We start from the raw sequence: 25,167 nt of genomic DNA on the forward strand, positions 1-25,167 counted from the left end.
AATAAAAATCCGGCATGGGTTCCCCCCTCAGGAGCATACCGGGCCCTTAGGTCTGTTATGGGTTGTAAGGAGAGCCCCCCCCACGCCGAAAAAACGGCGTAGGGGGTCCCCCTACAATCCATACCAGACCCGTATCCAAAGCATGCTACCCGGCCGGCCAGGAAAGGAGTGGGGACGAGCGAGCGCCCCCCCTCCTGAGCCGTACCAGGCTGCATGCCCTCAACATGGGGGGGTTGGGTGCTCTGGGGCAGGGGGGCGCACTGCGGGGCCCCCCCACCCCAGAGCACCCTGTCCCCATGTTGATGAGGACAGGGCCCCTTCCCGACAACCCTGGCCGTTGGTTGTCGGGGTATGCGGGCGGGAGGCTTATCGGAATCTGGGAGCCCCCTTTAATAAGTGGGCCCCCAGATACCGGCCCCCCACCCTAAGTGAATGGATATGGGGTACATCGTACCCCTACCCATTCACCTGGAGGAAAAATGTTAAAGTCAATAAACACAACACAAGAGTTTTTAAAATAATTTATTAGTCTGCTCCGGAGGCCGCCCCCTGTCTTCTTTAGCTCTGTTTACCAGGGGGGGGCTTCTTCTTTGACGTCTTCGGGTGGGGGCCGCTCTTCGCCGCCGTCCGGTTCTCTTCCACCGCCGGGGGGGGTCGCTTTTATAAAAGCGCCCACTCCTCGGCGGGTTTCCTCCGACGTCTTCGGCGGGGGGTGGTGTGCTTCTTCTTCCACTATCCGGGGGGGTCTTCTTCGGCTATCCGGGGGGTCTTCTTCACTCTCCGGGGGTCTTCTGCTATGTTCGCCGCTCTCCGCTGTTGACTCGGCGCAACCCCGGTTCTTCCTCCAGCTGTCCGGTGCCTTCTCCTTCAGCGCTGAACGTCTATCTTCTTCTTCCGTGCTATGACGTATTCTTCTTCTTCCGGGCTGTGACGTCATCTTCTTCTCTTCTCCAGATGTTGACACGCCGGCTCTTCTCGCTGAAATGACGTGTGCGCCGCTTGCATCGGACCTATATAGGCCTCACAGTCCCATCATGCTCTGTACCTACCCATGTGATACCTACCCACGTGGGTAGGTATCACATGGGTAGGTACCAGAGCATGATGGGATTGTGAGGTCTATATAAATCCGATGCAAGCCGCGCACCCGTCATTGCAGCGAGGAAAGGCGACGTGTCAACATCGGGAGAAGAAGAGAAGTGAAGAACATGACGTCACAGCACGGAAGAAGAATTCACAGCATGGAAGGAGAATAAGACGTACAGCACGGAAGAAGAAGGCACCGGACAGCGAGAGGAAGAACCGGGGTGCGCCGAGTCAACAGCGGAGAGCGGGGAACATAGAAGGAGACCCCCGGAGAGTTGAGAAGACCCCCCGGATAGCGGAGAAGACCCGTCGGGATAGTGGAAGAAGAAGCCCCCCCGCCGAAGACACCGGAGGAAACCCGCCGGGGGTGGGGGCTTTTTTAAAAGCGACCCCCCCGGCGGTGGAAGAGAACCAGACGGCGGCCCCCACCCACCCGAAGACGTCAAAGAAGAAGCTCCCCCTGGTAAAAGAGCTAATAAAGAAGACAGGGGGAGCCTCCGGAGCAGAAAAATTAATTATTTTAAAAACCCTTGTGTGGTGTGTTTATTAACTTTGACATTTTTCCTACAGGTGAATGGTTAGGGGTACGATGTACCCCATATCCATTCACTTAGGGTGGGGGGCCGGTATCTGGGGGCCCCCTTATTAAAGGGGGCTCCCAGATTCCGATAAGCCTCCCGCCCGCATACCCCGACAACCAACGGCCAGGGTTGTCGGGAAGGGGCCCTGTCCTCATCAACATGGGGACAGGGTGCTCTGAGGTGGGGGGGCCGCAGTGCGCCCCCCTGCCCCAGAGCACCCAACCCCCCCATGTTGAGGGCATGCAGCCTGGTACGGCTCAGGAGGGGGGGGCGCTCGCTCGTCCCCACTCCCTTCCTGGCCGGCCAGGTAGCGTGCTTTGGATACGGGTCTGGTATGGATTATAGGGGGACCTCCTACGCCGTTTTTTTCGGCGTAGGGGGGCTCTCCTTACAACCCATAACAGACCTAAGGGCCCGGTATGCTCCTGAGGGGGGAACCCATGCCGGATTTTTATTTAAAATCCGGCGGGGACTTCCCCCTCAGGATTCATAACAAACGCCGCACACGTGTAGAATTGGCGGGAATCCAAGTCGGATCTCCCGTCGCTTCTATGACGCGCTTGCTGGGATGTGCTGTCACTATTCCAGTGAGTGCGAGATGTCGGCGAGATCTCGGCACCATGTCGCCGAGAATCAGCGCGATGCTGTCGTGCTAAAAACACAATATCACAAACACCTACTGTATGTGTGAGTATAAAGTACACTGACATCTAGAGAGAGTCCTGAGTATTGCAGCCAATAATCCAATCATCCCAATATTCTGTTTAGTATGTCCCCCTAAATGTCATCTATGGCTTATATTTTCTTTAAAGAAATGCTATAATGGTCAATTAATTCCATGATATACACCATTAACCCGGAATGCATTTTTTACCCTCTGTAAAATTATCAGGATTGCCTCAGATAACAAAATATCCTATGTTTCTGAATTAGAAGATCAGCTCATCTACATAATAGCAGCTTTAAGAAACTAGACAGAAGTTGCCAATAGGTTAAGAAATCTAAAAACGGTACAATTTTTTTTTTCTTGTTCAGAAAAAGAGTTCTATATATACACACTGTTAACTTACTTCCTCAATTTTCTCAGGACTTGACAGAAGTGCTGCACCCATGCCACCCTAAAACAAACAGTACATAATAATTAATATTTCAAATATTAATAAGAGACTTACTGTGTAAAGTCCAATTCCAAAAAAAAAAAAATCCACCCTTGCAGCAGGTCCCACCTTTTACTGCAAAAGGTTAATTATTCATCATGCCTGAGAGATTGTAGGATAGGTATGTTGTGGATAGATCATCACGTACCATACAAGAACAGTGGGCCAGATTCATGTATATTTACGGCGGCGTAACGTATCCCGTTTACGTTACACCGCCGCAAGTTTTCGGCCTAAGTACTTGATTCACAAAGCACTTGCCTGTAAACTTGCGGCGGCGTAGCGTAAAGCTGTCCGGCGCAAGCCTGCGCCGAACGTTCTGCGCATGCTCCGTTAGGAAATTTCCCACCGTGCTTTGCGCGAAATTACGGCGCCCCAACGTGTTTTTTGAACGGCGATGTGCGTAACGTACTTTCGTATTCCCGGACGTCTTACGCAAAAAAAAAAATTAAAATTTGACGCGGGAACGACGGCCATACTTTAACATGGCTGGTCTAAATCTAAGCCATGAAATAGCAGGCCTAAGTTTGTGACGGGAAAAGCCGACTAGCAACGACGTAAGAGAATGCGTCGAACGGGCGTACCTTTGTGGATCGCCGTAAACAGCTAATTTGCATACCCGATGCGGAAAACTACGCGAACTCCACCCAGCAGTCGCCAAAGTATTGCATCCTAAGATCCGAAGGCGTATGAAGCCGTACGCCTGTCGGATCTTAGCCAAATGCCGTCGTATCTTGGTTTGTGAATTACAAATAAAGATACGACGCGGCAAATTTGAAAGTACGCCGGAGTATCAGCAGATACTCCGGCGTACTTTTTTTGTGAATCGGACCCAATATCCCTGTATGGTATGCTGGGAAGAAGCAGCTGTTGGGGGGACTGGTTGTATCACTGGAGGGAGCCTGCTGGACACAGCAGTAAAGGTAAATATTTACACCTTAATCCTCCTTCCGTAGATTTTATATTTGTATTTCCCTGGAGTTGGGCTTTAAGCAAAAATACAATGAAATCTGAAAATCATATTTTCTATAACTTTCCACTGCAGTGCCTCCAGTAACAGAAAATAGGATTTTTATACTCACCGTAAAATCCTTTTCTCTGAGTTCATGGACGGACACAACACTCTCTTGACAAAGTGGGTATTCAGCCTTTAACCAGAAGAGGACTAGGCAGAAAACAGGTTAAATGTTTAAACACATTAAAAAACTATACTGTGCTGCCCCGGGGGCGGTCCCTCTAAGTACAACCCCTCTCCCTGCATCATGCAGCTCAGTTCGTCAAGAAGCATTACAAACATAAAAAAGTTGTGCTGTGTCCATCCATGAACTCAGAGAAAGGGATTTTACGGTGAATACAAAAATCTTTTTTTCTCTTTTGTTCATGGACGGACACAGCACTCTCTTGACAAGGTGGGACGTCCCAAATCAGTGTAAACAAAACGAGGGGTGGGAACAGCATTGAGAGCTCCTCAACGGAGGAGTTGCAACTTTTAAACAGCCGCCTGCAAAACCTTGCGGCCGAAGGAAGCATCTGAAGATGGACTCACATCAACTTTGTAAAATTTTGTGAAAGTGTGAACGGACGACCAACTCGCCGCCTTACACACCTGGGAAACGGACGCTTGGTGTCGGAAAGCCCAAGAGGCACCTATTGCCCTGGTCAAATGCACCGTGACAGGAAAGGGGAGCACCCGTCCCTTCAAGGCATAAGCTTGGATCACGATCTGCCTGATCCACCTTGAAATGGTGGCCGACGAGACTGCCAGGCCCTTCTTAGAACCAGTTACCGAAACAAACTGAGTCAGACAGGAGCAGTAGCAGACAGGTACACTCGCAGAGCTCGGAAAACGTCCAAGGAATGCAACGCAGTCTCCTTTGGATGCGTCAGGTGAGGACACAAGAATGGGAGCACAATATCCTCATTGAGATGAAAGGCCGAAAACGACCTTAAAGTGGTTGTAAACCCCACTTTTTGACTTTATACCTACAGGTAAGCCTTATTATAGGCTTACCTGTAGGTGAAAGAATATCTCCTAAACCTGTACGGTTTAGGAGATATTCCCCTCGCAATGCACCGCTGATTGCAGCGGCGCATGCGCAGGGGGGATCCTCGGATAAAGGGCCGGCCGCCGCCGGCCCTTGCCGGAATGACAACATCGCCGACATGGGAGTGACGAGCTGTGATTGGCTGGAGCGGCGATACCCGGAAGACACGCCGGAGCAAGATGCTTTTACTTTTCAGGTGTAAAAAAAAAAAAAAACAAATGCGGGTATACAACCGCTTTAAGAAGAAAGGAAGGCTGCGGACGCAGCACCACCTTATCCTTGTGAAAGACCAGAAACGGAGCCTTGAACGACAAGGCCGCCAGCTCAGAAACCCATCTGATGGACGTAATAGCCACCAAGAAAACCACCTTCTGAGAAAGTGAGCAAGGGAATCTCCCTAATGTTCTCAAACGGCGGTTTCTGAAGCGCCGAAAGGACCAGGTTCAAGTCCCATGGAGGAAGCGAAGGACGGACCGGAGGTGCCACATGCCGAACCCCCTGCACAAAAGTTCTCACTAGAGAGTGAGCCACCAGGTGTCATTGAAAAAAGACAGCCGAGGCAGAAATCTGCCCCTTAACTGTGCTTAAGGCAAACTTTTGGTCTACCCCACGCTGTAAGAACAGTAGGACCCTGGAGACCGAATAGGAGCGAGGGCAACACCCCCATCTCCTCACACAGAGAGATGAAAGTCCGACAGACCTCGGTCTCTCAACACCTGGCCTTCAACAGCCAGGCCGTTAAAACCAGCGACTGTAAAGCAGGATGAAGTATGGGACCTTGCGACAGCAGGTCCTCTCGCAGCGGTAGACGCCAGGGAACGTCTGCCACCAGACGCACCAGGTCGGCGTACCAGGGGCGCCGGGACTAATCCGGAGTCACAAGGATCATTGGGATCCCTTTGGCCTCCACCCTGCAAAGCAGATGTGGAAGAAGTTTTAGAGGCGGAAAGGCATAAAGCAGCCGATACCGGCCCCATGGAGCCACCAACGCGTCTATAGCGTCTGCCCAGGGGTCCCTTGATCTGACGACTCAAGTAGTCCGCCTGCCAGTTTTCCACGCCTGCAATGTAGACGACCGACAAAGCCGGCACGCTTTGTTCTGCCCACCTCAGGATGTGAGCGACCTCTGAAGCTGCCTTGATGATTGACATACGCCACCGCTGTGGCGTTGTCCGACTGTATCCTGACTGGACGCCCCTGTAGCCTCTGAGACCACGTGAAGAGGCAGAGCTTGATCACCCGGAGTTCCAAGACATTGGTCGGCAGGTGGGATTCCTCTGGAGTCCAGCGACCCTGGGCCGACTGAACCCCCCAGACACCCCCCCCAGCCTGTAAGACTGGCGTCCGTCGTGATCACTGTCCAGTGAAAAGGAAGGAGCGACTTCCCGGACAGAAGTGTCAGTGATGTCAGCCACCAAACCAGGGAGGCCCTGACCCGATCCAGTGACGATGAGCACTTGTCCCATCTGAACAGAATTTCCTTCTGCAGCACTCGAGTGTGAAATTGAGCATAAGGCACTGCCTCGAAGGAGGCTACCATGGGACCCAGGACCCGTAAGCAAAAACGGAGTGACGATCAGCTTTGGGATGTCAACCGCTGCACCACCATCAGAAGAGACTGCAGTTTTTGCACTGGAAGAAACACCCTCGCCACTGAAGAGTCCAGAATCAACTCCAGGTATTTCAGGCATTGAGTCGGAGCCAAGACCGACTTCTGGATGTTAAACACCCAACCAAATTCTTGGAGGGTCTGACAGGCTATAGACACGCCCTCCTCTAATTCTGAGCTTGAAGTGGCCCTCAGAAGAAAGTCATCCAAGTAGCCCACGATAGCGATGTCACGGGCCAGAACCGGAGCCAGCACCTTGGTAAACACCCTTGGTGCCGATGCCAAGCCGAAGGGGAGAGCCACAAACTGATAGTGATCCTTCCCACCCACAAACCGCAGGAATCTCTGATGTCTGGTGCAGACGGGGACATGAAAGTATACATTATTTATGTATATGGTATATATATATGTATGTAATTTTTTACTTGATTATCAGCGCAACACAATATTTTCTTATGCGTCCTTGATGTCCAAGGACACCAGAAAGTCCCCCGGATGGAGAGCCGCGACGACAGAGCGAACTGACTCCATCCTGAACCTTTGTAATTTCACAAAGCAATTGAGGGCTTTGAGATCCAGGATTGGACAGACCACCGTCCTTTTTTGGAACTACGAATAGGTTTGAGTAAAACCCATGAAACCGTTCCTGTGACGGAACAGGTATGATCACTCCATGATCCAGGAGATCCTGAATCGCCCCTAACAGGGCTTCCCGACGTGCCAGCTGAAGCTGGAGGTTGGAGGGAAAAAATCAGCTCGATGGATGAGAAAAAAACAATTTTGTACCCCGAGGAGACCACTTAGCAAACCCAACGGTTTTGCCGCAGGCTTGTTGGGTTTGCGAAACCAGGGTCGTTTCTGACCCTCAGCAGGCGCCTTGTCAGCCTGGGAGCATTTACCCGTAGCACTGGGCGGACAAAAAAATCAATTGTGCGTGGTGAGGGAAGGTCCCTGCTGACCGTGTGGTTCCTGACTCTTTTTGGATTGCGGAAGCAGTGTGCTCTTACCCCTTGTGGCATCCTTGATAATATCATCAAGAAAGGCACCAAAAAGTCTGTCGCCCTTAAAAGGCAAATCCATCAGGGCCTTCTTAGAAGATTGGTCCGCCGATCAGGACCAAGCCAGATCAGGCGACGCAAAACCACCACATAGACCGAGGCTCTGGACAACGAGGGAATAGTGTCCAGGTCAGACTCACAGACAAACTTAAGGCCCTGCACTAGCTGGTCGGACAAAGCCACCTCATCCAGAGGTGCCTGATGAGCGTGTATAGATAGCAGGCGATTTCCTCCGCCTTATTTTTAGTAGGGTCCTTGAAAGCAGGAGCCCCTTCCATCGGAATTGTGGTCACTTTGTTGAGTCTGGACAAAGGCCACTACCAGAGGAGAGGTCCATTTCTTCAGGAAGCTCTCCTCAAAGGGATACTGGACCGCCAAATTTTTTTAAACAGAAAAAACCTTCTGGGGTTTTTCCCAATCCTTGTATAAGAGCTTATCAAGATAAGACACACAAGGAAACACCTTGGCAGTGCAGACCGGCTTGCAGAACCCAAAAGGGACCGACGCCCCAGCTGCTTCCGCAGAGTGTTCCATTTTCAGCATGTCCCGTACCACAGTGATAAGATCACTTACCAAAGCTTTTTCGCGTGCTGACCCGGACCCGGAGTCATCCTCACTATCTGAATGGCCGCGGTCCGCGGCCTCTGACGCATCAGAATCCGGGCCATGAGCCGCAGCCGGGCCCGACTCAGCATCAGAATTGTCCCGGAAGATGGTGGGGGAAACCCAGCGCGTAGCCAACAGTCAGCACACGCTTGATGGCCGAAAACTGGGGAGACTCCAAGGATCTGGGATCCAGCCTGTCACCCAGTCGGCAGTTGCTAGCAGATCTCAGGAACAGAAAAATAAAAATAAAAAAGATGAAAATAGAAAAAAACTCCAAGACCCATGGGCCCAAAAAGAGCCATGTCCTTCTTTACTAGGCAGAAAAAAACTGAGCTGCATGGTGCAGGGAGAGGGGTTGTACCTAGAGGGACCGCCCCCGGGGCGGTACTGTACAGCTTTTTGACCTGTTAACCTGTTTTCTGTCTAGTCCACTCCTGGTTGAAGGCTGAATACCCACTTTGTCAAGAGAGTGCTGTGTCCGTCTATGAACGAAAGAGAAATGCATATTTCTCTTATTTGAGAAGTACTACTACTACTACTACTACACTACTAATTGTGTTATAAGGATTTGCTTTAGCTAAGATAACTTGCAATAATTTAAGCCTTTTTCATTTCAGAAATCTTTCATTAAAGCAAAGCTCCACCCAAAAGAGGAAGCTACGCTTTTTCACACTTTTTTGGGGGGAGTGGGTACATGGTTTTGAAAGGTACCCACTTAAACTTCCTGGTAAGATCGCCGTACAGCAATCTGTGGCATGCCTGGCCCCACCTCCTTCCCCTCGCTGCATCCCAAAAGATGGTGTGACCATTCAGAAGGTGCATTGCAACTCGCATATGTGCAGTAGAACATAAGCCGTGAAGCCTAATGGCCGTTTTTCCTTTTTTGCAATGCCGGCACCTGCACCCCGAAGCAGAATTGAACCCACACCTAACACCATTTGACTATGTTTTTTCATCTCTGTTGGGATCATGTTATGTGCCCAATCTGTTCTATGAGTTTTGACCTCAGCTCCCGGGAATGATACCTTTGGCAGCCCTCCCTGTCTGGATGCACAGATTTAGACTCGACTGGCTTGTAAGTATCCATAGGGATGAGTTTGCAATTCTCTCCCTATATGTATATACTTCTCCCATATATGGTTTCATCCATGGTACATATTTATTTTTTCATGTTTTGTTGTAGACACAAGTGCACCTGCCCCTAAAGAGTGTAATTTTATATATACACATGGGCCCGGATTCAGAAAGAAGATAAAACGGCGTATCTCCTGATACGCCGTTGTATCTCCGAGTCCGGCCGTCGTATCTATTTTTTTTACGTCGTTTGCGTTCGGCTTTTTCCGGCGTATAGTTACCCCTGCTATATGCGGCGTATCCTATGTTAAGTATGGCCATCGTTCCCGGGTCGAATTTTGAATTTTTTACGTCGTTTGCGTAAGTCGTTTGTGAAAACGGATGGACGTAATTTACGTTCACGTCGAAACCAATGACATCCTAGCGACGTCATTTAGAGCAATGCATGCTGGGAAATTTGACGGACGGCGCATGCGCAGTTCGTTCGGCACGGGGACGCGCCTGATTTAAATTTTACACGCCCCCTACCCGCGGAATTTGAATTCCGCCAGGGGATTTACGATATGCCCCCGCAAATTTACAGGCAAGTGCTTTCTGAATTTTGCTTGCCTCAAAAACTTGCGGCGGCGGATCGTAAATGAGATAGGTTAGCGGATCTTAAGATCCGCTAACCTATCTGAATCTAGCCCATGTAGTTTAAACTTTGGATCACGGTATTGGATACACTCTAGTATCAAGTGCACTTTGAGGTTTATATCCAACTCAAATGTGTCATTATCACCTATTAAAAAGTAACATTATCTTGGATCATTTTTCTAGGTTATTTATCACAATTTTGTAAACTCACCCATTGAAGGGTGACACTAGTCTGGATCACTTTTCAGGTTATTTTTCACAACATTGCCAACTCTGAGGATCAACCACTTCCTAAGAGTATTAAAGGGAGGATTGAACGAGTAGCAACCACTTAGTGTATATATATATCCCCTGTTGACTGGCCCTCAGGAAGAGTGACCCAAACATTGATTCGCTCTTCACGGGTGGCATGCAGCAACAAGCTTTACTTTGACACAACTATTAAGTATAACACTATCACTGTGGAAGGTTCACTATCAGTTTGGATATAGTCATGTAAGAGGAAGTGGATTTTATTTAATAACACTACAAGTTAACCCACGGAAGGATATAACCATATCTCTATTCATACTACTATCTAATTGGAGGGCAGCTCCACTTACCCCAATACCACACATCCTTTACACAATTCAGAGCACACTTGTTAGGGACCTCCAGGGGAGGCAGCAACCCATAAATATTTCCTAAGCACGGATTTAACAATTATACATAATAAAAACCCTGTAGTTTTTGATCTTCCTCCTCTGCAAGACCCTTGAGTGCCTCTAACCCAGTTTGGACTTGTATGGATTTCTATGTGGGTGAGCACCTTGGCATTTACTTCAGATTCTATTCCCAAGATATAGCTCAATGTACTTAAGAAACATGTAAAAACATTGGCAAAGAAACTTCTCTCTAGTAGAAAGTAGGATTTTTAATAACAGCTTACCTGTAAAATCATTTTCTTGGAGTACAACATGGGACACATAGCCTTAATCATTATATATTGGGTTGTATGGGTCACCAGAGGTGATTGGACACTGGCACAACCAATGAGAACAAGTTCCCCTCCATATAACCCCTCCCATACAGGAAGTACCTTAATTTTTGTAGCAAAGCAGTAAGAATCCTATAGAAGGGGGGGGGGACCTCTGTGTCCCGTAGTGTACTCCAAGAAAAGGATTTTACAGTTAAGCTGTTGTTTAAAATCCTAATTTCTTTATCGTACACCACGGGACACAGAGCCTTAATCATTACATACTGGGACGTCCCAGAGTAAAAGCTTAATATGAAGGGTGGGAGACACAGATCAATCAGGCTGCCAATGGACAAGAAGTCCTAGACCGCTGTCTGCAGCACACTATGCCCAAAGGCGGAATCCTTGTGTCTTCTTACATCTATTTGATAGAATTTGGTAAATGTATGGACTGCAGCTTCAGATCTGAGCCATCGAAGCCTGGTGATGCACTGCCCATGAAGCACTTCTTGTCCTGGTCGAGTGCGCCTTAACAGGAAAAGGAGGAACCTTGTTCCTTAAACCACAAGCTTGAACAATTACTTGTCGAATCCACCTAGCAATGGATTTAGATGCCGCTTGGCCCTTTCTGGGACCATCTGGCACAATAAAAACAAAACATCTGTTTTACGTAGCAGTTGCCGGCAGATAAACTTTTAGTGCTCTCACTAAATCTAGAGAGTGCAATAAACTTTCCCCCGCTGTCCACGAGTCAGGAAAAAAGGAAGACAAAACAATGTCTTGATTTAAATCAGGGCTCAAGTCCTGCGGGAACAGAGTTTCTGCACTTTTTTCACAGCAGGAACTCAGTTCCCTTTGCAGGACTAGAGCAGCCGAGCCGCCCGAGCCAATCCTTCACTAAGCGGCGATGCCCAGCTCGAGTCACTGTCAGGGGCAGGCGAACCTTAGTAATCCTTTATGTTACTGGCCGCTTCCTGTATATGGATTCATCAGGTAGTTTGCGGGTATTTCGTCACTTCCTCGATGCCGCAATGTCTCCTGGGAGCTTCTTTCTAAATCCTGCAATAACTCGCAGTGTTGCTCATCTTCCTTTAAAAAAGTAATTAGTTACAGTTACAAATTACATGTCCGAAAAATTAATTGAGTTAGAGACTCAGTTACTACATTGGCAAAGTAATTAGTTACTCAGCAAAGTAACTGACTTTTTTTTTTGCCGGCGTATGACGACCCCCTAATTTTCCAGCTTAAATGTTGGTTTTGGGATATACTCACTGTATAAGACGACCCCTCACTGTGCCATCATACATGCCTCACTGTGCCACCTGTAACATGCCTCACTGTGCCTGTAACATGCCTCACTGTGCCTGTAACATGCCTCACTGATAGTGAGGCATGTATGATGCCACAGTGAGGCATGTATGATGCCACAGTGAGGCATGTATGATGCCACAGTGAGGCATGTATGATGCCACAGTGAGGCATGTATGATGCCACAGTGAGGCATGTATGATGCCACAGTGAGGCATGTATGATGGCACAGTGAGGCATGTATGATGCCACAGTGAGGCATGTATGATGGCACAGTGAGGCATGTATGATGGCACAGTGAGGCATGTATGATGGCACAGTGAGGCATGTATGATGGGCGTCACTACCCCTGACAATGCCCTTGTCTGCTGTTCTTTCCAGAAGTATGGTGCCGTTTGTGTTCAGGCATTATCTAGTGTCTACAATCACTTCTTGGGCTGAATTAATGGTTCAGAGATGACACCAGCATGTAAATTCTTGTTCCTGTCTGTTTTATTACCATTGTGTCTTCTTATAGGGAAGATGTCTGCTCACTACTTTCAATGTGAGACTAGTCTCACATTGACAGTAGTGAGCAGACATCTTCCCTATAAGAAGACACAATGGTAATAAAACAGGCAGGAACAAGAATTTACATGCTGGTGTCATCTCTGAACCATTAATTCAGCCCAAGAAGGGTTTAAAATTATGAACAGCTTGAGGAAGGTTTGAACACTGTATTGGCTGTCTACCATGCTGATTCTTAAAGCACAAATCCAGCTGAAACTTTTGTTTTGCTTGCAGCAGAATAGGGGAAGGAGCCTCTCTCAGGTTTGTATTGGTCCTATTATCCCTCATTTGCTGTGTAGTCACCAAGAAAGGAAGTAAGCAAAATCTGCTCAATGAAGAGCCTGTTATATATTTATTATAGACAGATAATTGTAGTCTTTTAAGCTTTACAAGCAATATCAGCACGCAGAGTCAGCTCAGCCAGTAGCACTAGCACAAAGTTCATATTTCACCACCAGGCCTAAGGCCTTAGACTAGGCCGCTCCCCCCCCCCCTCCCAATCCGATCCTCGGCTCCTCACCTGGCTGCGCAGGGCCACAGTCGGTCGGTGGTGGTGCTGTCTGCTTGCGCCCTCAGGAGGTATCCCGGAGTCTGGACCAGTGGTGGTGGAGCGGAGCCTCTGCGGGGGACGGGGGAGATGTCGGCGGGTGAGGAGTGACTCAGGTGAGGAGGACACGAGTCACGGCACTGCTGCAGGCAGCCGCGGGCGGGAGACTCCAGGCGCGTGCATGCGCCACCCACGAGTCACGACATCGACGACCGACACATGACCCGCCGGCGACGAATCATTGTCAAGACAAGAAGATGATGTGCACTGTGCAGTGCATGTGACCCAATCACAACAGGCCACTGGCCAGCTCCATTCCGCCGGCCCTGACAGAGTGACTGACACTCACAGTCACAGACATGACCCCAGAGTCTGCCCGGACTGCCCCCACCCGTGTGCTCAATGTAATCTCGGTAACGCCGCCCATGTAATTGGAACGGCGTTGCCGAGAGGGTAAAAGTAATCTGGTAGATTACTAGTTACCCTCAGGAGGCCAATCGTTACGTAACGGCGTTTATTTAAACGCCGTTACTTACAACACTGCCTGGGAACAATGACAAAAGCTCCCAGGAGACATTGCAGCATCGAGGAAGTGACAGAATACCCGCACACTACCCGATGAATCTTTATACAGGAAGTGACCAGTAACATAAAGGATTACTAGGGTACAGTGGATCGAAAAAAAAAAAAACATGTGGTTTAGTAATTATGCATATAAGCGTATCATTTAATTTTTTTTTTGGTGGGGGAGTGGATCTTGGGTGGGAGTTCCCACACTTTTTCCCCCAGGACTTGACCCCTGATTTAAATAAAACACCAACACCACCTTTGGAAGCAAGGTACGATAGGGGCGTAGTACAATTTTGTCTTTGTGACAAACTAAATAAGACTCTTTACAAGAAAGAGCTGCTAACTCCGATACTTTACTGTCAGAAGAGATAGCAATCAAAAAGGCCAATTTCCTGCTCAAAAGAATCAAAGGAATATGGCGGATAGGTGCAAAAGGTTGCTTTTGCAAGTTCAAATCCCAGGGACAAAAGGGAGACTTGACTAGCGAATTTATCCGCAGAACTCCCTGAATGAAAGCCCAAACTAGGGAATGAGATGCTAGCGGTCTCCGGAAAAAGACTGATAGAGCTGATATTTGACCCTTGATGGAACTCAGGGCTAATTTCATATTCACTCCTAATTGGCAAAAGGCAAGAATCCTACTTATGGTATACTTTTGAGGATTCCACGTTGTGGATTCACACCAGGAAACTCTTCCAGACTCTGTAGTAGATAAGCCTGGAGGCTGGCTTTCTAGCATTAATGAGTGTAGAAGAAACTGGACCCGAGAGCCCTTGTTTCTTCAAAATATAGGTCTAAGTAGCCAGACCGTCAAATTTTGCTTCTGTAAAAAAGAATGGAACACTGAACCCTATCACAGCAAGTCGCGACGTAGTGGAAGCACCCAAGGTCTTCCTACCGCCATCTTTATGATCTTGGCGTACCAGGGCCAATTTGGGGCCACTAGGAGTACTGGAATTCCCTCCTTCTTGATCCTGCCCAGCAATCTCTGCAAGAGAGGGATCAGGGGGAATGCATAGATCAGTGAAAACTGATTCCAAGGAATTGTCAGAGCATCCTTCTGTAGGCCAGCTGTTCTCTCGTCCTGGACACAAAGTTGTCCAACTTCCTGTTGAGCCTGGAAGCTAGCAGGTCTACATCAGGCATATTGCCTGAAAGACATCAAGGTGGAGAGACCACTCTTCTGGTGACAGCTGCTGGCTACTTAGATAGTCCACTTGCCAGTTTTCTACCCCTGGACTGAAGATTGCAGAAAGACAAGGAATGTGTTTTTCTGCCCATGTCAAAATCCGATTCACCTCCTTCTGAGCATCCCAACTTGGGGTGCCTCCTTGGTGATTGATATAAGCTACTGCAGTAGCATTGTCTGATTTAATCCAAACAGGGTGGCCCTGTAACCTGTGTGCCCAGGTTCTGAGGTCTAAGAATACTGCCCGAATCTCCAGTATGTTGATAAGCAGACTCTCTTCGGTCTTGGCCCAGGTACCCAGGGCTGAAGCTTCTTCCAATACTGCTTCCCAGCCCAAGAGGCTGGCATCCGTAGACACCACCTTCCAGGTGACTGGGAGAAAGGACCTTCCTTTCTGTAAGTTTACAGTCTTTAACCACCAACTGAAGCTTTGGCGCACCTGTGGAGACAGGCGCTTGGCTTTTCCTGTTCCAGGCAGCTAGAATATTGCCTTTCAGAAGTCTCGAGTGAAACTGGGCATAAGGAACAGCCTCGAAGGAGGCCACCATCTTCCCTAATAGCCTCATGCAAAGGCAAATTGATGGTCCCTTGTCCGCCCTGACCTTGTGGATCAATTCTCTTAGAGCCTTGATCTTTGGCTCTGGAAAAAATGCCCTGCTTTGGGCTGTGTCTATGATCATGCCCAAATACTCTACCCTTCTTAGAGCTTGTAGAGAGGATCTCTGTAGGTTTATAATCCATCCTAAATGCACCAGGTATTGAGCACTGTGTGTTCTAATCCTGCCACTGATTAATCTATCACAAGTAGATCATCTAGATAGGCTGTCACCCTGTGCTCTCAAATTTGCCAACAGTTACTTTTGTAAATACCCCGGGGGGGCGGTGGCCAAACTAAAAGGCAGAGCCACAAACTGGAAGCGGCGATGTTCCACCGCGAATCTTAGAAACTTTTGGTGAGTGGGATAAATAGGCACATGTAAATAGGCATGTAAAGTATGGTAGCTGCGCTGTGGGGAAGGGAATGGAAAAGGGGAAGTGAGAGGTGGGAGGGATAAAAAAATAAAAAGTATCTGATGATACTAAAATAAACAATACAGATGAAGGTGAACAAACACCTATAATCCTGTGACTGTTTAGCAGTGAAAATACATAGTAAAATTGCTACTACATATACAAACACAAAAACTGGCATAAATAAGTAAAAAAATATATATATAAAAAAGGTGCAAAACTATCCAAAATATCACACAAGTGATAAAGTCCTGTCCATAAATAAAGATCAGATCTAAAAGTCCAATAATTCCTCCATGGAACAGTGTCTAGATGAAACAACTACACCAAAAAATGCAACGTGCAGGAAAAGGAATCTTCAGTGATGACACCTCTGATGTGCTAGCACCTCACCTCACGGCTGTTTGTCCAAACAGCCAACAGAGATACTGATCGCAGCTGGATTGAGTGGGCTGATAAAAACACCTCCTCCTGACTCCTAAGACAGCTCTCAGCGGTCAGTGTGTGTCATGGAATAGAGAAGATACATGCAACGCATAAAGCGTTACACTGTGAGGGTACCTCAAACTGGTAAGAATTGGAGAAAATGCACTCACATGAATGAAAGGACAGCGGGCATAAATCCACGAGTGCCGAACTCGTATACCCCTCAGAGTGTCAGCTATACAGGTGAGAGTGTGATCTGATCCTCATATGTCCAAATGGCAAGGCTCAATGTATCATGGGAGCATTAAGAAGAGCGAAAGAGAGACCAAAGCCTAACTCCATATAATGCATGAATGTAATAAAAAACAGATAAAAAACTCACATTAAGGTAGTGAAGTAGAGTAAAAACATCTATGAGCGCCAAACTCGTATTAAAACTTCAGACTCTTGTCTGTACACAGTGCTCCAATCCCTATGTATCAGGACATCACGTGACTTCATCAGGGTTTCTGTTTGGTGGGCAAGATAGCATTTTTATCTTGTACCCTGAGACACTACCTCGCAAAACCCACTGGTCGGGGACCTGAAATGTCCACCAGGTCGCGAAGACGTCCCCCCACCCGAGAAATGGGTGGGGGCAAACCTTCATGCGGACGCAGTGTTGTTTGCAGGTTTGTTGGGTTTGCGAAACCAGGGACGTTTCTGTCCCTGAGCAGGCGCTTTATTGACCTGAGGTCTTTACCTGCCGCACCGCCTCTGGCGTGGCCCTTTTTGGATTGTGGGAGCAGCGTGCTCTTACCTCCTGTGGCATCTTTAATAATGTCATTCAGGGAAGCTCCTAAGAGTGTATTGCCCTTAAAGGGCAGGTCCATCAGGGCCTTTTTGGAAGATTGGTTAAAGAATTGGTCTGTGGACCAAAGTAGACAGCGTAACACCACCGTATGGCTTAAAGCCCTGGCCAGCAGAGGAATCATGTCCAAGGCTGATTCGCAAACGAATCTTAGGCCCTGTACCAGCTGGTCAGCTAGGCCTTTCTCATCTGCCTCTAACCCATTGAGCAGCACCTTTGCCCATTCCATGAATGTCTGAGACACCAGAGCCCCAATTATGGTTGGGCGTACCGCCGAGCCTACTACCGTGTATAGGTTGCGGGTGATCCCCTCAGCCTTCTTGTCCACAGGGTCTTTGAAGGCAGGAGCCACCTCCACCGGTATGGTGGTTAGCTTGTTTAGTCTGGACACAGGAGGGTCCACTATCGGGGGCGAGGTCCATTTCTTCAAGAAACTCTCCTCAAGAGGGTAACGCACCACCAGATTTGTATAACAGTTTGTCTAAGTAAGATACACAAGGGAACACCTTAGTAGTGCCGGTCGCCTTACGGAACCCAAAGGGGACCGGTGCTTCTGTTGCTTCTACAGACCCCTCTATCTTTAGGGTATCTCGCACTGCAGTGATAAGGTCACTCACCAGAGCCCTCTCTCGTGCTGACCTGGGTCCGGAATCATCCTCACTGTCTGGCCGATCTAGGTCTGCATCGTCAGATACCTCAGAGCGGGGAGCTGCGGTGGCTCAACGCGATTGGCACTGCGCTGACAAGCCATTCACCTCTGCAGCTAGGGGTTCGGATCCCGGTCTCAGCTACATGTGAATTGAGTTTGGTGGTCTCAGCCCGGCTCCCGGTGGGTGTGCTATGCGAGGTAAGCCTATGCTTAGTACGCCCACCCCCCTCCCACAAAAACCACCACACTTACACGCACTCCAAAATTGGGTTAACATGCACGCACTTTGACCACGCGGTCTCTAAAAAGAGAGGCGAAGGACTAACGGGGCTGGTTGAGTGGGCTAGATCCTCTCACTCCCTTATAGGGAGTCCCTCTGCCCCGTTGGGCTTCAAAGTAGAGCAGGTAGGGCAGGCTGTGTGGGAGGACCCCCTCACACACCCACCATTGCCACCCGGGGCATGGAGAAAGGTGGCAGATTGCCTCTGGGGGAGGCCTGCCTACTCCCAACTCCTGCAGTCCGGCTCCTCTCTCGAGTACACGCACAAAATACACTTAAAAAAAAAAAAAAAGATACCTCAGAGCCAGGGTCCTGAGCCGTCCCCAGAAGATGGTGGGGGAGGGGGCACTTTATAGCCCCCGTTTTCCCACGTGCTGCTTCCACCTTGGCAACAAAGGCATCTAGGATTGCCGACATAGTGTCCACCGATACATCGGGTGCAGGGGCATCAATTGCCAGCTCAGGTGTCTCAGGGGAAAAAATGTCTGCTTCTGACACCATGCTGCCCACACACCTGACACAGGGACTCCCAGAAAGGTACAGTAACCCACCCTCCTAGCTGCAGCAGAGATGAGGGGTTGCCACATGGCCGCCAGTGCAAATACAAACAATACAGCATGGATCACAGGGAAAAAGTCGCCGACAGCATGGAGCAGGACACAGGTAAGCAATCTCTCTTGGCACTTATACACTAATTTAGTGAACGTACATGGTTCCCCCCAGGTGAAGCTCCCCAGGGGAACCCCTGCCCCAGCAGCTAGCTCAGAGAGCCTAGGAAGGAGGGAAGGGAGGGAGGAGAGAAGGGAAGCATAGAGCTCTTTACTCACCTCTCCAGGGATGCCCAGCTCTGTCTTCCTGCCGAAGCAAGGTGGTAACTACTTACCCTTCCTGTGGGTTTATGCTGGAAGCATCCTAGACAGAGCATCTCCCGTATGGTAACGGCGGTGACTGTCGGCCCGGCTGTTGTTCTAGACTGGTCATATGCAGCCCTGGAGCGTATAGCTCACCGGTCACTCGTAGAGCGACAGGCATGTCGTGGACGACCCAGTGCGTATCTATGGTCGGCACACGCTCGATGGCCGAAACTGGGGGGACTACAAGGATCTGGGATCCAGCCTGTCAACCAGTCGGCAGTTGATCGAAGATCACAGGAACGATTAAAAAATGTAATAAATAAATTAAACCAAAAAATCCAAAAATAAATTTGAACTAAAAGCCTCCAGGCCTATGGGCCCGAAGGGAGCCATGTCTTCTCCTTAACTAGGCAGAAAAAAAACTGAACTGCTTGGTGCAGGCTGAAAGGATATAGCCAGTAGGACCGCCCACTGGGCGGGGCAGTTCAGCTTTGAAGTTGTTAACACTTTCTGCCTAGTCACTCCTAAAGGAAGGCTTATACCCATTTTGTCAAGATTAAGGCTGTGTCCGTCCATGAACGAAAGAGAAAAACCTGTTTGGCAGACAAGAAAGAAACTATCTCGCTTACCTGCGGACCCGGGCGGACAAAAAAATTGATTCTGAGTGGAAATTTTTTTTATTACAGATTACCTATAAAATCCTTTTCTTGGAGTACATCACTGGACACAGAGGTTTAATCATCACATAATGGGTTATATCCACCGTTAGGTGCTGGACACTGATGTAATCAATTAGACAGGAAGTTTCCTCCCTATATAACCGCTCCCATACTGGGAGCTCCTTAGTTTTCGTAGCAAAGCAATAAGTGTTCCAATATCCCCAAATAAGAGGGGCAGGAGCTCTGTGTCCCATGATGTACTCCAAGAAAAGGATTTTACAGGTAATCTGTAATAAAAACCCGATTTTCTTTATCATACATCATGGGACACAGAAATGTAATCATTACTTAATGGGACATCCCAGAGCAATGCTCAACTTGAAGGGAGGGAGACACAAATAATGCAGACCGCCATCAGACGTGAGGACCCATACTGCTGCCTGCAGCACACTGCGCTAAAAAAAAGCGACATCCTCTAACCGTGTTACATTCACCTGATAAATATTAGTGAACACAAGTATTGTCAACCAAGTTGCGGCCTAGCAAATTAGAGTCATAAAGGCTTGGTAATGCACCGTGCAAGAAACACTTATTGTTTTGGTAGAGTACATTCTAAAAGAAACAGGGGGAAACCTTTTTCAACTACAAGCCTGAATAATAGCTGGATGAATCAACATCGAAACAGTTGGTTTAGACGCTGCCTGCCCTTTCCGTGGCCTCCTGGTAGCGCAACAAACATCAGTCTACTGCAGTGTTTCTCAACTCCAGTCCTCGGGGCCCACCAACAGGTCTTGTTTTCAGGCTTTCCATTATTGTGCACAGGTGATTTTATCAGTTTCACTGCCTTAGTAATTACCACAGCAGTTTGATCTGAGGGAAATCCTGAAAACATGACCTGTTGGTGCGCCCCGAGGACTGGAGTTGAGAAACACTGGTCTACTGTATCTGAGCAACTGCTTCAGATAGGCCTTGACTGCTCTCAATCAGAAATCATTTTAATAGCTGGTTAGAACAATGCCTACCATTTCTAGGGTCTTCTAGCAGCATAACAAAATTATAGACCTCAGTTGTTCTCATCTCTATTTTAAAAAAAAAAATTGATTTTTTGTTCTCACCGTAAAATCCCTTTCTCTGTCGTCCATGGACGGACACAGACTTCACAAGTCTTGACATATGGGTTATGTTCCTGTTCATAGGAGAGGAATAGGCAGAACATGTTAGATATTTAAATACATGTTACTTTAACAGAGTTTAACAGCCCTGCCCAGGGGGTGGTCCCTCCGGACATAACCCTCCTCCCTGAAGCATGCAGACTCAGTTTGTAACAAGCAGTGCAAACCTAAAAAAAGAGGGGGAGGTGCTGTGTCCATCCATGGACAACAGAGAAAAGGATTTTACATTGAGTACAAAAAATCCTAGTTTCTCTTATCGGCCAAGGTTGGACACAGCCTTCACAAGTCTTGACATATGGGACGTCCCCAAGCAGTGTCAAAAAACGAGGGGTGGGAACAGCATCACTAAAAACAAACAACTTCACCCGAAAACAAGCAGAGCTCCTCAACGGAGGAGTTGCAACTTTAAACAGCCGCCTGCAAAACCTTGCAGCCGAAGGAAGCATCTGAAGATGCACTCACATCAACCTTGTAAAATGTTGAAAAAGTGTGAACGAACGACCAAGTCACCGCCTTGCACACCTGTGAGACAGACGCTTGCTTTTCGGAAAGCCCAGGAAGCACCAATTGCCCTGGTTGAATGTGCCGTGACCGTAAAGGGGGGCGCCCGCCCCTTAAGAGCATAGACCTGTATGACGGCCTGCCTGACCAGCGAGAAATGGTAGCTGACGAGACCGCCAGGCCCTTTTGTGGACCAGATACCGACACAAAAAGTGAGTCAAATCTCCAAAACTGAGCTGTAGCAGACAGGTACACCCACAAAGCACGTACCACGACTAAAGTATGTAGCGCAACCTCTCTAGGATGCGCCGGCCGAGGACACAAGGAAGGAAGTACAATGTCCTTGTTAAGGTGAAAGGCTGAAACCACCTCCGGAAGAAAGGAAGGTTGTGGGCGCAACACCGCCTTATCCTTATGTATGGCGACTTGCAAGACAAGGCCGCCAATTCAGAAACACGTCTGACAGATGTAATGGCCACTAAAAAGGCCACCTTCTGAGATAGTGTCAAGAGAGGAATCTCTCTGATGTTTTCAAAGGAAGGTTCCTGAAGAACCGAGAGTCTCAGATTCAAATCCCATGGAGGAAGAGGTGGTTTAATAGGGGGAAGTACATGATGAACTCCCTGCACAAAGGTACCCACCAGAGAATGGGCCGCCAAAGGCTATTGAAAGAACACAGCCAAGGCTGAAATCTGTCCCTTAATGGTGCTTAAGGCAAGTTTCTGATCTACTTCACGCTGTAAAACAGCAGGACCCTGGAAACCGAATATGTCGGTGGATGCCACCCCATCTCTTTGCACATAGAGATGTAGGCCTTTCAGGTGTTACATAGTTACATAGTTAGTCAGGTTGAATAAAGACACAAGTCCATCCAGTTCAACCACAAAAAAAATAAACAAACAAAATTAAAAACAGTACAATCCCATACACCCAACTCCATACCCACAGTTGATCCAGAGGAAGGCAAAAAAACCCAGCAGAGCATGATCCAATTTGCTACAGCAGGGGAAAAAATTCCTTCCTGATCCCACGAGAGGCAATCGGATTTTTCCTGGATCAACTTTACCTACAAATCTTAGTACTCAGAAATATCCAGGCCTTTATTAAAGCAATCTACTGAGCTGGCCAGAACCACCTCTGGAGAGAGTCTGTTCCACATTTTCACAGCTCTTACTGTGAAGAAACCTTTCCGTATTTGGAGATGACCAAATCGGAAAGACCTTGGTCCCTTAGTACCTGGCTTTTAACAGCCATGCCGTTAAAGCAAGCGACTGTAAAGCAGGATGAAGTATGGGACCTTGAGACAGAAGGACCTCCCGCAATGACAGCCGCCAAGGACGCTGAGGCCAATCTGGAGCGATTAGAATCATGGGGATCCCTTCGGCCTCCAGCCGAGGAAGCAACTTTTTTGTTTACAAACGTTTTTATTGAAGCATAAGGTCATATTATAAACATTTACCAGTGGTAAAAAATGAACAAGTGAAAGAGGCATTTACATTATACATTACATACAAGTAAAGATATATCTCATGGGAGAATGTATACAACTGATTTACAGATCTATACGATCTCTGTGGGGGAGAAAAAAATGAAATAAAAATAATAATTAGTGGATGTGCTTAAGCAGAATACCTGTAATGGATTTTACATCCGTAGTGAGGCTTCCCACAGAGACCATTTTTTTTTGGTGTAGATGCATAGTGTCATAGCGTGTGGTGTATTCTTTCCGATAATTTGATATTTTCCATGCGGTTAAGAATTTGAGGCCATGGCACATTGTTTGAACGCCAGTTGAAAGCTATGGCCCAGTGGATGGCGCTAAGGAGAGTGTGGGTTAATCTGGAACTTGCAATTGGTATGTCTTGAATGGGAGCAAATAGAAGGCACATTTGAGGAGTTATTGGGATTTTTCTACCTGAAATTCGATCAATCATAAGACTTGCATTGTGCCAGATGGGTTTGATGTGGGAGCATTCCCAAAATATATGTAATAGTGTCCCCTGTGTAGGACAACCCCTGAAACAGAGTGGAGAAGTTGATGGGTAAAACAAATTAAGTTTGGCAGGGGTTAGGTACCATCTGTACAGCAGTTTAGTGGCAGATTCTCTAATGGTGGTAGTTTTGGTACATCTGTGTAGATTGTCAAATATGGCATCCCATTATTCGGGGGAGAATGAAACATTTAAGTCCGATTCCCATTGTAGCATAGGCTGTGTTTTTTCAGGCATGTTGAACTCGTTTAGGTTTTCATAGATTTTTGATATTAAACCCTTGTCACGAGGGGAGGAAATACAAATACGTTTGAATAGTGAGAAAGGGTTATTTAGAGTAAGTGAGTAGTATTTTTGGTAAAAGTGCTTTATCTTTTCATAATTTTCATAATCTGTGTGTGCAAGGTCAAATCTCGTTTGTAGTTCAGTGAATGAGTAAAAAGTATTGTAATGGGTGAATGATTTTAGATTCGTTAGATTGTGTAGCTTCCATATTGCTAATGAGTTTTGGTAATTATCTTGGAGAGTGAAATGAGGGTCTCCTAGGAAGGATGCCAAGGGAGGGATGTCCGAGCACAAGTTAATTTTGGTGACCTGTCTGTTCCACAGTTGTAGGGAATGTGTTACAATTGTATTTAACGGTCTAATTCTCTGAGGCAGAATGGATTTGGACCAGAGTAGACCTTGTAGGTGGTAAGGGAGGACGGATTGCTCTTCGAACTGGAGCCATGGTATTTGGGAGGCTGGAGCATGCCACTGTGCAAGTTGAGTAAATCTGGCTGACAGATAATACAGCCATAAGTTTGGGATGCTTAGTCCTCCTTTCAATTGGGGCCTAAACATTAGGGAGTAGCTAAATCTTGTTTTTTGTTTTGCCAGATGAATTTATTAATTTCCCTTTGGAGTGAATCTAACTTGCTTTTGGGCAATGTAAGAGGAAGAGCTCTAAAAAGGAACAAAAGTCTGGGTAGTAAGACCATTTTCATGGCCACTATTCTTCCTGAGAAAGATATTTGGTGTGAAGACCATAGTTTTATTGTGTTTTTGATATTATTGAATAATGGTGGGTAATTCGCATGGAATAGAGCTTTGAATGAGGAGGTGATACGTATTCCCAAGTATCTAAATGAATCCGTACACCAAGTGAATGGAAAATTGTCTTTGAGCGATGCAATTAAGGTTGGTGGGATGTTGATGGGTAAGGCTGAGCATTTGGACAGGTTTACACCCAATACAGATAGATCATGAAAGGTATCTAGAATCTTGGTCAGATTACGTAAGGAGATGAGAGGATTTGTTAAAAAGAGAAGGACGTCATCAGCATAGAGGCTTAGTTTGAATTCTTTGGACCCTTTAGTGTAGCCCTTGATATCTATATTATTTCTAATTGCGCAGGCTAGGGGGTTCTATTGCCAGGGCAAAAAGGAGTGGGGAGAGTGGGCAACCCTGCCTGGTGCCCCTGCACAGAGGGAAAAAGTCAGAATTGTTGCCTGGAAGTTTAATACGAGTTTGGGGGTCATGATAAAGAGCTTTAAATCCATGAAAGAATTTGCTATTTATGCCATATCTAGGGAGTAATGTGTCTAAGTATGACCAGCTGACGCTGTCAAAGGCTTTGTGGATGTCGAGACTGAGTAAAAGTGCGGATTTAGAATGTAAGTTAGAGTCCTGAATAATGTTTGTAGTCAGTCTTATGTTATCTGTTATTTGTCTGTTCGGGATGAATCCTGTTTGATCTGGATTAATTAAGGGGGAAATAACTGCAGCCAATCTATCCGCTAGTAATCTGCTAAATATTTTCAGG

The 25,167-nt window shown here is 47.5% G+C and overlaps 1 protein-coding gene across 7 annotated transcripts in view; it reads right to left on the reverse strand.

The window, feature by feature from the left end:
• DUS2 (dihydrouridine synthase 2) overlaps positions 1 to 25,167 on the reverse strand; it is a 901,714-nt gene that overhangs the window by 491,004 nt on the left and 385,543 nt on the right. For 6 of the 7 annotated variants that reach the window (XM_040328788.1, XM_040328789.1, XM_040328787.1 and 3 more), the window contains one exon: positions 2,738 to 2,785. The exons of the other annotated variant lie outside the window; for it this stretch is intronic. In XM_040328788.1, coding sequence (XP_040184722.1) covers positions 2,738 to 2,785 — 48 coding nt within the window. The remainder of the gene's footprint in view (positions 1 to 2,737; positions 2,786 to 25,167) is intronic. 7 annotated transcript variants of the gene reach the window in all.

This window comes from Rana temporaria, chromosome 11 (assembly GCF_905171775.1).
Source record: "Rana temporaria chromosome 11, aRanTem1.1, whole genome shotgun sequence".
In the NCBI taxonomy this organism is placed as follows: Eukaryota; Metazoa; Chordata; class Amphibia; order Anura; family Ranidae; genus Rana; species Rana temporaria.